We start from the raw sequence: 12,935 nt of genomic DNA, 5'->3' as shown, positions 1-12,935 counted from the left end.
GCTTTCTTACAAGTGGATGGTGTGTGGCATGGTCCCCACTGTATCCTGAACACAGAAGGCCTTCTACAGTGACTAGAAGGGAGTGAAGGAGAGCGCCCCAAATCCAAGCAGGGACCCCTACGCAGGAGGGGAGGGTGGTGGGCGGGGCTACCTGGGCCAGGTTGAGAAGCTCCCAGATCAAGTCTTCCTTGCCGCCCACGCTTCGGGCCACGACGGCGTGGGAAGGGACCCGGGCCAGGTGGCACCTCTCGTACTCGTCCACAGGCGCCCGGGTGTTGTCCCTGCAGAGCAGCTCATACGCGTGCCTGTCAGCTTCGTTAGGCAGGTTCTCTGGGGGAGGGAAGCCCACGTGAGCCGCCGGCAGGCAGAGCAGGAGGTGTGGGGCCACTTCTGCTCCCTTGCAACCCCACTGAATCATCAACTGTGTGAGCTGAGAAGCCTAGAGTAAACACTGAGAGCCAGAGGAAAACTGACTTGCTCAACATCCCACAGCCAGTTTACAGGTAAAGCTTCTGATGTCCAGTGCAGGGGTGACTGCCCACACCCCACAAGAGGTCTCATCTCAGCAGGCTGACTACAGGCCAAGGTCAGCCACACCTGCTCCCAATCCTCTGCTATTGCAACACTGACCAGGAGGAAGGGTCCCAGTGTCTAGGAAGTTGAATGATAGGATGAGGCCCAGGGGTCCAGCCGGGGACCCCACAGGCACATGCCTCTGCCCAGGTAAACACCCCAGCAGTGAGAAAGGAGGAACACACTATGCTCATGTCTGACTACTGGGCATGAAGAAGAAGGCAGGAAGAAAAGGAAGGCCTTCTGCTTGAAGGGACCTGCAGATTCTTCTCCTATCACCTACCCAATACCGTGGTGTGCTTGACAAAGGCCACGTCCCCAGCGTCTTCCACCAGACACCTGTGGGGAGGAGACACATTAGGAGGGTTCCTGCAGGGCTGGCCCTTCTCCCCAGGTTGAGGGTCTGACCACACTGTCCAACCTTGGGGAAAGGGCAGGGCCTGGGGGAGGACTCTACGAAGACCCACAGCTGAGGGAGCACCATGGGGCACTGATATCCAGGGTACCATGGAGATGGGGGCGTGAGCTCACAGGATCTGGAGGACCCTCACCATGTGCCCCAAAGCATCAAAAAGGCACTGAAGATGTTTCAATGAGAAAAGCATTTTCAAACTTCTGGTGGAAGATAAAGGCATAGTGTCTCTTGAGAGAGGAAAGGTGCCCTTGGCTGGCTCTAAAACTTTAGAGTATAACCAAGGGAGGAGAGGGAGCAAGAAATCAGCCACATGAGCTGCCTGCACAGGGACGGTGAGAGGAGCCAGGGGAGAGGCCAGCACCTGGAGCAGCCAACGCTGCTGCAGCGGAGAGCAGAGGGCCCGCCACTGAAGAGCGGCGTGGACACTAGGGCCGTGCCCGTCATTTCAGGCTCCGCCTAGTCCAGTGAGAGAACTCTGGGGAAACTGAAAGAGGAGCCCCAGGAGAGGGGCTTCCTTGTTAATGTCACATGAAGAGAGTATGCACTGGCCCGGCCTGGCCTGGGGAGTCCCAGCTGTGTCACTGAGTCCCTGTGTCACTGAGGCGATTAGGGCCCCTGGTTGCCCCTTTGCAGACTGGGCTCTGCTGTGGGCCAGGGGAGATTTCCAGCCAAGGACGTTGGACACTTAGGAGCCCGGATGGAGCAGAAGCTGGTCTCACTCACTTGAAGGCCCCCGAGTAGCCGAAGTACGGTTCGTGGTTGGAGCAGGCGCACTTGTCCGTCCCTTTCCCCGCACACAGTTGGCACAGTTTGGGGAAAGCCGTCTGATCCGCACAGGGCACGCAGCTGGCCGCGAAGAAACTGGCCGCTGCTGCTCAACAGGGAGACACAGAAGCACAGGGTGTGAGCCAGCCTGGCCAGAGGCACTTACAGCTCCCAGCCTAGGCTCATGATGGGCCAGAGACACCCAGACAAAACCAGCACCCCCAGACCCAGGCTGCCTTTACAAGTGTTCACTCTTCAAGATTAAGTGTTTCCAAAAAGGGGCGATTTTAACCCCTTTCCTCCCTCCTCCCCACCCAAGAGCCAGGCTTGTGCCAGCCACCCTCCAAGACCAGGTCACCGTCAGCCCCCCTCCCTGCCTTGTCAGACTGGAACAGCTCAGAGAGAGGTCTCCTCTGGGATCCATGCCTGAGAGACGGAGGACCCGCCTGGAGAGGTGCACGCCAAGTTCATGGCCAGCAGATGGCCACCAGGGAAAGCTCCAGCAGAATGGGAAAAGCATCAGCCACAGACAGGAAAGTGCCCCAGGGAAGTGGACAATGGGGCCTAGCTATCCTTGGCCCTGACTGAAGCCCTCTGTTCCCTTCCCCCCACTCCTCAGGATAGCCTCCGGTGGGGTGTCAGGAGCTCAGAGATAAAAGGACTTGTGACAGCCCCTAATGGCTGCTGGTGCAGCAGACCTGCCAGTTTAAAGCTGTTTAACCTCCCACCTCCACTCCCAGACTCATCACACATCATCACCTGATCATGTCTGAGTGACACCAGTGTGGCCCATGTGGGCATCTGAGGAAGAGATGCCTGCTGAGGGCACTCACCCTCCTGCCTGCTTACCTCTCTGAAGAGATTCATGTGGCTCAGGCAAGTCCCAGTACAGTAAGCCCATGGGAATGTTCCACCCAGCAGATCTGCCGAGGCCTGTGTGGCAGGTCTTCTTGCCTTTGAGCTCATTCAGATTGAAGCCACTGCCCGCCTTCACCACGGCCACAGCGTAATAGCGAGTTTGCGGGTCTGCAAAGGGAGAGCGTGGATGAAAGACTCTCAGACTGGGCCCCAGGGAAGCACTGCTCATCACTACTGGCTCTTGAGTAGGGAAGGGGACCCCAGAGGTAACATTTATGTTGGGTTGGCTTCTAAAGAGGGAAGGATCAGAAAAACTTTCCTAGGCTTACAGGGGAAAGAAAGGACCACAGAGGAGACATTTGTAACAACCCTCCAGGCAAACCCAGGAGCAAGAAGCCACATGCACACATGCCCCAGTGCTCTTGCCTACCCAGGCCTTGCAGGGAGTATCTGCCTACAACTACCAAGCCAAGCTCCCCTGGAAACTGGAACTGTGGCAACAGAAGCCACATTCCTGACTTTCTCTAAGTATTTTTGTCCCTCACACAGGCCCAGGGACAGTGGAGTTGCTCTCAGAAGAGATGCAAAGCTGTCAGGGCTCCAAGTTTGTGCTCCTGTGTGGTCTGTCCCCTGCGTGTGGCACCTGTGGTTCTTGGAGAACCGCTCTTTCCACATTTAAACCCCAGTGGTTCAGCTCAGATTGCACACAGCCTGCCCAGGAGGTCAGTGTCCTGAGCACCAGTCCTCAACCAGCCCAAAGCTCCCAGAGGCCTTGAGTTGTGGCTATGGTGGTTGATAGGGCCCCTCATTCCCCACTCACTGCCCCCTGGGGAAAGCTCATCAGTAGCTAATCTCCATTACCTGCCTGAATGAGACAAGACTCAGCATCTACCAGGAGAGAACAAGGGCCACAAACACCTTCCTGGGTCCCCGGGGAGAACTTACTATCTTTTGGGCCATAGAACTCTGCCACTACAGGCTTCAGGTTGTAGGGCTTCAGGCCTGCCTCAAATACCAAACCACCATCCAACGTCACAGCATCTGCTTCATTATCCTGAAAGAGATCAGACCAGAGTCTGATGAAGCCCTTACTTCTGAGCAAGGTCTATCTATAGTTGGGTGGTGCTCCTTGGGTCTGGGGCCAGAAGAACCCTCAGTTTGGCCAGTAGCTAACTGCACAGCACCACAAGCTTCAGTTAACTCCACCTCCGTGGTGAGGGGGTTTGGCCACCATATTCTTTAATTTCTGCAAAGAGAAAGAATGGATCACTTTTCTCTTTTCCCTGGTGAGGAGTCCAGCTGCTGGCCCAGAAAACTGTCGTGATTTTTCAAGACTGAACTAAATTACAGAGACTTTACCAGCAGGCCTCTTGGGAGAAAGCTGCGCCCCCAACACCAGACTGGGTGCACAGCCCAAGCACCACAGGCTCTGAAGGGGCTGCAGTGAAGGACTCAGGTCCCTCTGCCTGGCCGTTCTGTTACACATATTTACATTTCAAGTTCAGGTTCTTTCCTTTGGTGACCTCTTTATTTTGGGCCTTCTGCTGAGATCTTCTTCAGATGCCTCTGTGGAGACTTCTCTATGGGGAAGGGGAGGCTTGAAGACAACCTTCTCCACTCTGATTCAGTGCTCAGTACTTTTCCTTCCTGTCCTGGGTCCATATAACTGCAGGAGTCTTTTGTTCAGGGACGGGTGCTTTCTCTGGCTTTAACTTCTAGCTTATACTCTGAACTGAGTGTTAAACGCTAATTATTACTTCCATTATGGCTGATTGTTCATTTAATCAACTACACAGACACCATTGTCCAACTCAGCTCCATTTTACACATTAAAAAATAGAGGCCCGGAAAGTTTAAGTCACCGCCCCAGGCCACATAGCTAGTAAGTCATGGAGCTGGGATTTGAATCCACGTAGTGTGGGTTTATTTCTCCCATTTACTGTTACTTGCTGGGTTTTTTGTTTTCATTTTTAGTTTTTGCTTCCACTAATTCTCATCTTTAAACCAATAGTTCACTTGGTTCACTATAACCAATATTATAGATACCTTCCCACTAGACCTAGAATTTATTTTCTCTTGAAGTGAGAAGCACCATCTTTTATGTAGACACTTCATAACATACTCTTCTTGCTTTTTTTCTTGCTTCAAATATCTTTAATCAGAATGATTTTTCTTGGGGCTTCCCTGGTGGCACAGTGGTTGAGAGTCCACCTGCCGATGCAGGGGACACGGGTTTGTGCCCCGGTCCGGGAAGATCCCACATGCCGCGGAGCAGCTAGGCCCATGAGCCATGGCCGCTGAGCCTGCGCATCCGGAGCCTGTGCTCCGCAAAGGGAGAGGCCACAACAGTGAGAGGCCCACGTACCTCAAAAAAAAAAAAAAAAAAAAAATCAGAAAAGGAGAAATCAGGGGAAAGCAGGACTAAAAGAAGTCAAAAAGTAAATGGCAGAAATAAGTACAAATTTATCAATTAAAAAAATAATAATTTGGGCTTCCCTGGTGGCTCACTGGTTGAGAATCTGCCTGCCAATGCAAGGGACACAGGTTCGAGCCCTGGTCCAGGAAGATCCCACATGTCGCGGAGCAGCTAAGCCCATGCACCACAACTACTGAGCTTGCACTCTAGAGCCCGTGTGCCACAACGACTGAGCCTGCACTCTAGAGCCCGCGAGCCACAACTACTGAGCTCGCGTGCCACAACTACTGAAGCCCACGTGCCTAGAGCCTGTGCTCCGCAACAAGAGAAGCCACCTCAGTGAGAAGCCCACACACCACAACGAAGAGTAGCCCCTGCTCGCCAAAACTAGAGAGAGCCCGTGCTCAGCAACGAAGACCCAACGCGGCCAACAAAGAAAATAAATAAATAAATAAATAATAAATAAATAAATAAATAAATTTATTTATTTATTAAAAATAATTTATTAATGGTCTAAAGTTACCACATAAAATAAATAAGATTGTCAGATTTCTTTAATAAACAAAATCCAGCAATATACAATTTTCAAAAGACACACCTGAAAGATAAGCACACACAAAGTTGAAAATAAAGGAATGGAAAGAGATATAGGAAGAGGATACTAACCAAAAGAAAGTTGATGTAGTATGTATGCTAATATCATAAAAATAGAGTTTAGTTAAGAAGTACTGCCGGAGATAGTGATTTTTTCATAATAATAAAATATCAAATTCACCAAGAATGATATGGGTTATGCTCTCATACACTGCTGGTGAGAGTGGAAATTGGAATAACCACATTGGATTTGCTTAAAAACCAAATACATCTGGCATTGTCTTCAAAGTCAAATACTCACATATCCCATGGCACAGAAACTGCTCCTACACATATATTAAAGAGAAACTAGTAATTCTTGTGTCCCAGGAGATTTGTATAAAAATATTCCACAAACACTGATTAGAATAACAAAAAACTAGAAAAAATCCAAATGTCTTATGACCAGAAAAGAAAACATAAATTGTGGTATACTAACACAATGGACTTTTGTAGAGCTCTGAAAATGAATGAACAATAGCTATAGTCAACAACGTGTGTGAAAACTTAGCATAATATTGAGGAGGGAAAAACAAGTATGAGAAGACAACACATAGGGATGGCATGTTTATAAAATATTTTAAGAAGCAAAATTATACAATCATCCACACATACTTATATGTCTTAAATTAAAATAAAAGGCAAGAAAGTTTTAGGATTCTGTTTGCGCTGGATGGGGAAACACACAGTAGTTGTAAGTAGGGCCAGTGGCTTACACTACCCCAAGTAGTGTTGTTCCCATAGAATCCAATGCTGCCACACAGTAGCCCTAGAAATAAGCTACTGGCAATGATGAAGTTTTGAGACCCTCTGGTGGGTTTGTGGATAATATTATTTTATATTATTAACATATTTAAAAACAAAGAGAGGTATGCATACACCAAAGCTGAAATTATGTCATAACTCAAGAGTTATAATTAAGCCATGATAGTAACTGAGGTTCAATAAACACACACACACACACACACACACACACACACACACACCCCAAACCAGTTGTTTATACCAAATCACTGACTCCTTGAGTTAATCATGCTCCATCTGGCTGAGTCTACCTCTCCCACCTCATTCCTCCTTCCAGTCTCCTGCTTGCTTTGCTCCAGTCACCCTACCTTCCCTACAGAAACTCAAACAAGCCCAGCTCTCCCCGTCTCAGGCCCTTTGCACATGCTATGGTTCACTACCTGGTGTATTCTACCATAGCTTTTGGCAGGCTTACCCATGCTCACCCCTGGGGTCTCAGGTTCATTGCTCCCTCTCAGGGAGTCCCTGACACCCAGGCCAAAGCAAGTTTCCTCTGAAAGTTCTGTTTCTTTCCCTCCATTGTACATGACACAATTTGAAATTTCATGTCTACTTGTTTGCATGTTTTTCTTCTCTCCTGACGAGACTGTAAACTCCTCAAAAGTAAGGAGCCTGGGTGTTTAAGTTCACTACTGCAGCCCCATTGCCCAGCACAGGGTCTGACACACGTTCAAATGTGCAGAAACAATGTTAAAGGAGTGAAGAGTATTTTGGAAAACCTAGAAGTCAAAAGGATCAGCTATCAACTGCAATCATGACTATGTATTCCTCTTCCCTGTGTGTACCATTCATCTACTTCTTGTGATGCATCAGGAACCTCCAAAATAGTGTGACGTGGTCATTTTGATAGCATGTATTCTTGTTTTCTTCTCTGAGTTCAGAGAATTTAGTGGCTCAAAGGAGTCCCCTGTCAGAGCATGTTAGATTTTGCTTGAAGACTCATTAAAGGTGACTGCTCCTATTTCCATTTCTAAAGTGATTTTACTCCCACTAGGGGCTGACTGCCCCACACAGCAGCCTCCTACCTGTGAGTACAGAATGATTCCAAAACGACAGGAGAAAGAGAAAGTAGGGATTTTCTTCCATTCTCCTTTAGGCAGCCACGACTTACCACGATGGCCTTGATGCAATCGATGTAAGAGGTCTTCTTCACACAGGAGACAAAAGGACCAGTTTCAAAGGCTTTATCCATACTTTCGCGGAAACTGGAGCACTTACTGGCCTCATGACTTGAAACGGTGCACCACCTCACAGTTTTCTCTGAGACAGCCAGACACGGCCCTAGGGTAGAGAGGTCAGAGGTCCCTGTGCCAGTGGGAGAGACAGCAGCACCCTCTGGAGGGTCGTGAAGTCTACTTCCCCTCCATCCTGTCCACTCCCACTCCTGTCCGTGAACAACAAGGGACACAGTTTCCACTGCATTCTGAGTCTGGGGACGAGTGACAGGCACCCTAATGGCCTCTTAGTTTCCCACTGACCAGACTGTGCTGGCCAGAAGGATGCCGACTTGACTCTCAGCTCTCAACTGGAGACAATAAGCTGCTCCTCTGTGTTCTCTGAGCCTCCGTCATTCACCTCATGACCCGTGGCCTGCCATGGAATACAAGCTTCAGGATACACAGGGGATTTTTAGCTACGTCAAGGTGTTGGCTCAATGCTACGACTCTGGGAAGCCAGCAGGATAGGAATTACATCATCCAGTAGTTAGTATCTTTTAGAGATGAGGGAACTGGGCTCAGAGAGTGATGCTTTACCCTAGGTTACCCAGCCTGTTACTAGCTGAGACTGGCCTAGAAATCAGGTCTCCAGACTTTGGTCTCTGCCCAGGGAACAAAAGAAGATAACATTCTGAGTTGTTTTCCGTGCGCTTGGCCAGTACACAGGGGTTCATGATTGATGAGGCAATAAATGTGCCTGTGATGCTCATCTGTCAGCCTGTGTTCCAAGAATAACTAGAAACTCCACATATTCAATGTTTCTCTCCGTTTCCAATGACCCCTCCCTCAAGTTTACCATTAGGCTTTTTGGCTGCCACTACGAGAAGCTAAAGCCAGCCGTGTCTGTGGCAATTAATCCATGGGTTTGCAGATGTGTTGTCCCCATGATATGAGCAGCTGGCACTGTCCCCAAAGCCCTCTGTCATCTCCACTCTGTGGATCAACAGCACAGGGCTGGCTCAAGGAAGTGGATGAATATTCACAATGCACAAAGCAAGAGAGGGGGAGGGAACAGTTCTCCAGGATGGAAAAAGAGGGGCCACAGGAAGCCTGTCCCCCAACCACCCTTTATCCCACCTCTGCCCATGGGATATCAAGGGAGACAACAAGGAGTCAGTGGCAGACTGTCCCCAAAACCACTCCTCCAGGCCCTCCCCAAACTGCCCCTCCTGAGATCCCAGAGGCAGGAATTTGTCCTCAGTCATGCATTTACCTTCCACAGCCCTGTGAGATTCTCTGAGGTTAGGGTTGGGGGCCGGGCGGTAGGCAAAGGCAAGCAAGGTGGGTCGACTCTCAAGGGTTATCTTTTTCGGGAAAGACAAGTAACTAAACACAGAAGGCTCCAAAGGTATTATAAATGCACCACGAGTGGCCAGCAAAAGTTAGAGGACAAAGGGGGCCTCACAGTGACAGGCTCCGAAGCACAGATGTGTGCAGCAAAGTCCACTCCACTAGTGCCTGGATCCACGGCCTCATTTACTCTCACGGGACCTTTCCAGGCCAGGCTGTACTACGCCCCTCACCGCTGGGGACCCAAAAAGTTTGGCTTCAAATCCCATGCTCCGAACCCTTCAACTGCCCTGCCTCATTAGTGGGACATGGTCAGCACCAAGGGCACCCACGGGACATCAGACTATCAGTGGAGGTGGGACCAGATCTGGGGAGGCCTTGAATGCCACCCTAAGCAGTTTGGACTTGATTGAGACCGCAGCAAAGGGATTTGATAAACCGTGATGGAAGCGCTCTAATTTATTGTGTTCCGCTACGACAAGGTTTTCTGGACACGAGGAGGAAGCGAAAAGGTGGCAGAGGCGCAGGCAAGACCGGAAGGTGCGCGCAAGCGCAGAGCTGTCCCTGAGGCAGTGATATAGCAGATGCAAGGGTGCGGCGGGGAGAAGCGAAAGAAAGGTCCGGGCTTCCAGCTCCAGCGCGGAGCCCAGGGATGGCGTGGCGGGCTCCGGTATGCGGGGGGCGCCCGGGCCGGCGACTCTGAGGGCCTTCCCAGCGGCCGCACTCACCCAGGACCGCGCAGGCTAGCAGAGCGCGGACGGCGAGCCTCATCCTCCCGGGTCTGCGAAGCGGAGTGCCGAGCACAGACGGACCGGTTTCTGGGCCACCTCCCTGCACCTCCCTGCGCCCCAAGCCCCTTTATCCCCCGCGGGGCTGGCCAAGCACAATCTTTGACCCCCTTTGTTTGTGCAGCCCGATTGCCCAATCGCCCCTCAGCCCTCCCCGCTCACTCCTCGCTCAGGCTGATCACCTCATTTCCTGACCTCTGGGACAGACCCGTGGGTGGCATCCAACACAAAAATGCTGACTGGAAGGGAATTCAAGAAAAATCACGCCGTTGTTAACGCGCGCTTGCTCTGTGCCAGGAGCAGGGCTGCAGCGGAAAGAGGCGGGAGGCAGGGGGGTGCTCTGCTTCTGGATCCCAGGGTGCCACGGCTGGTCCTGAACCAACCTATGTGCTCATTCTACAGATGGAAGAGGGAAGCGACTGCGCCAAACGCACACCAGAACAGGAGAATGACAGGCAGAGACCTTCCTGGGAGAAGGTGTGAGAGGAGAATAAGGCTGACCACAAGTCAAAGACAACAGGCTCAACCTCTTTCACTTGTTCCCAGGTGTATCCAGAAATCCTGCTCCTTCTTGGGCCCTTAAAGCCCCACGGAGGAGCTGTCCCTCCCCGTGTGTCCTCCTGAGCACAGGATCCTGGACTGGTAACCTTGCTTCCCTCATGCAGCCTGCTGGACACCTAGGCTAGGGACAGAGTCACAGGAGAGACAATGTCTCTCCCACAAGAAGCTGCCCTGGAATGTGATCAAGACTCTGTGACACTCAGGACAAGTGACACATGAACACAAAGAAAGGGACCCAGGAGAGGATGTGGCCTGATCTCAATGCCCTGGGTCATCCCTGGCTTCCTCCAGAAAAGTGGTCTCCAAACCATTCTGATTGCCCATCCTTATCTGGAAAAATAGTGAGGCTGTACATTTTGTGTGTGTGTGTATATATATACACATACCCTTTTAAAACTAATATTGTGTATATTTCAATCCTGAAAGGAATAGAAAATTTGTAAACAATGAGACAGATGAAACACTCATTTTTAAATGTCTCTCTATATACTCTGCCTATACACAATGAAAAATACCTCAAGAAAAAATATACACTTAAGGAAGGGGCAAGGTTCCTGATAGTAGATGTAAGTCCATATTCCAGAGAGTCAACGTAATTTTAGGGTTTTCTTAAGTTACTTATCCAACCCAATCAGATTATCATTGTTTTTGGTTTTATTTACACAAATTTACACCAGACTTAGAAGATATCTCAGTAGTGCCATTTTATTTTAGTTCACCTGTGTTTGTGATATCGGAATCATCTTCTAGGTCTAGTTTCTTTGCAGGAATCTTTCTAAGGTGCGCCTGCATTCTGTGAGATCTGATGAGTTAAATCACGTTACTTAATCTGTACATCCGTTTTACTGGGCATATGCAAACCACAAAATGTGGAACCACAAAAGCCAAAAGTAAAGGACAGTTCAGGGCGTCACAGCCTTCCAGCATCCCCTTCCCCACCCCACCCCTTGTGAGGCTTTCCCCGTCTTCCCTCAGGAACCTCAAAGGCCCTCCATGACGTGCGTCTGCCTGCCTTGCAGACCAGGTGGGAGGCAGTGCCAATCCTCATATGAAACAAGAGTGAGTGTTAACTTATTCATCATTTGCACGAGAAGTAAATATAATCGGAAGCTAGCATAAACTCCCCACGCCCCAGTAGACTGTCTCATGTACAAGGGGCTACACACGCCCCATTTCAGACAGTGCTACTTTAGCAGGGACTTTCTGTTTACAGGGGGACATAAGACAAGCCCGGCCCTCCAAATCCCTGCCTCACCGGGAAGAAGAGTGGCGGCTGCTGCCCTTGTGGACCCTCCGGCTCAAGCCATGGGAAACCCAGAATCTTGGCAGAAGGGGCAAATTCCTGCTGCCCACTGCAGCGGCATTAGGGGGTGGCCTGCCCTCATGGGGCACCTTGAGGTACAGAGAGGGGGATGGAGGGGGAAAGTCAGGGGCAGGGCTGGCTGGGAGAGGCTCCACAGAGCAGGACGCCCACACTCAGCTCATGCCTTCTACAGGTCCTGCCGTGAGCTTGCAGAGTCTGCCCAGAAGCAGGAAGGAGAGCTGTCGAACGTTGAGCTAATCCACAAACACACGGGAGCTTGGTGGAGGGCATGCGAGGCAGATGGACATTGATCCTCCCTGCTGGGCCCCTTCTGCACTCACACAGTGAGGCTTTCCTGAGGCAGCTCCTCCGGGGACAGGCCTACAGCCTGGCCTGAGCCCTCAGAGAGAGCACTCTGGCCAGGCTGAGCCCCCTCTGGGCCAGCCAAGCCCCTGCCTTGCCTCAGTGGAGCCCTCTGAGTCTGAGCCCAAGACATGCGGGGGAGGACGTACGGAGCCCACGGGATCCGAAGAGGGGCCGGACGAGACATGGAGAACAGGATCCGCACCTACTACACACAAGAGCCTTGGTTCTTGCTCAGGAGGACAGGAGAGAGGCCTGTGTCTGCCACTCCTAGGAGGCAGGGGTGAGGCCAGCTGTGGGTGCACATGAGTGCATGACCCTGGTTGTATGGCTGCGCCCACGTCTATAATGTGTATGGGGGTGTGTGGTGGTGAGAGGTGGAAGTGTCAGTGTTCTGTGTCCTTGGTGGCCCAAGACACTTGTCCCTGTGCTCTCCCTTATGGTGTTTAATTCTTTACTAGAAACACTCTGGAGTCAGGAAACTCATTGTCCCTCTTTTATAGCTTAATGATGGCTAATACTTGCGGAGAGATTCACTGGGCCCTCACCACAGCCCTCTGAGATCGGTGCATTAGAATCCTCATTTTACAGGTGAGATGAGGACACTGAGGCCCGGAGCGGTTATTAACTTGTCCAAGGTCAGCTGGCGAGCCAGGTGCAAAATCAGGCTGTCTGGTTCCAGAGCGTATGTACCCATCCACCAGGGACACTGCCTCTCCCATGAAACAGGGGCACACACAGAGGCCAAGAGGCTTGTCTGGGGTCACATTGAGAGAGAAGCAGACCAGAGGCCTCCAGGACTGCCATTTCTCCACAGACACACAGCCCCCATTTTCTGCTGCAGAGGGGTTTGTCTCTGGGAGAGGTGTGGGTGCCCCAACTGCAGCACCTCAGGCATGCACTGGCTCTTCATGCTCAGATGGAAGGAAAGGATCATGTCTTCAGCTGT

The 12,935-nt window shown here is 50.9% G+C and overlaps 1 protein-coding gene across 1 annotated transcript in view; it reads right to left on the bottom strand.

Annotated features, from left to right (window-relative positions):
• TF (transferrin) overlaps positions 1-9,742 on the bottom strand; it is a gene marked incomplete at its 5' end in the record, with an annotated part of 29,390 nt that extends 19,648 nt beyond the window's left edge. Inside the window, 7 exons of the mRNA XM_079704480.1 lie at positions 152-330; positions 857-912; positions 1,712-1,859; positions 2,603-2,779; positions 3,557-3,665; positions 7,576-7,745; positions 9,700-9,742. Of these exons, the coding sequence (XP_079560606.1) occupies positions 152-330; positions 857-912; positions 1,712-1,859; positions 2,603-2,779; positions 3,557-3,665; positions 7,576-7,745; positions 9,700-9,742 (882 nt within the window). The remainder of the gene's footprint in view (positions 1-151; positions 331-856; positions 913-1,711; positions 1,860-2,602; positions 2,780-3,556; positions 3,666-7,575; positions 7,746-9,699) is intronic.
• Positions 9,743-12,935: the final 3,193 nt, after the last annotated feature.

Source organism: Hyperoodon ampullatus, assembly GCF_949752795.1.
Source record: "Hyperoodon ampullatus genome assembly, chromosome: 5".
NCBI lineage: Eukaryota > Metazoa > Chordata > Mammalia > Artiodactyla > Ziphiidae > Hyperoodon > Hyperoodon ampullatus.
This window is presented reverse-complemented; position numbering and strand designations above follow the sequence as displayed.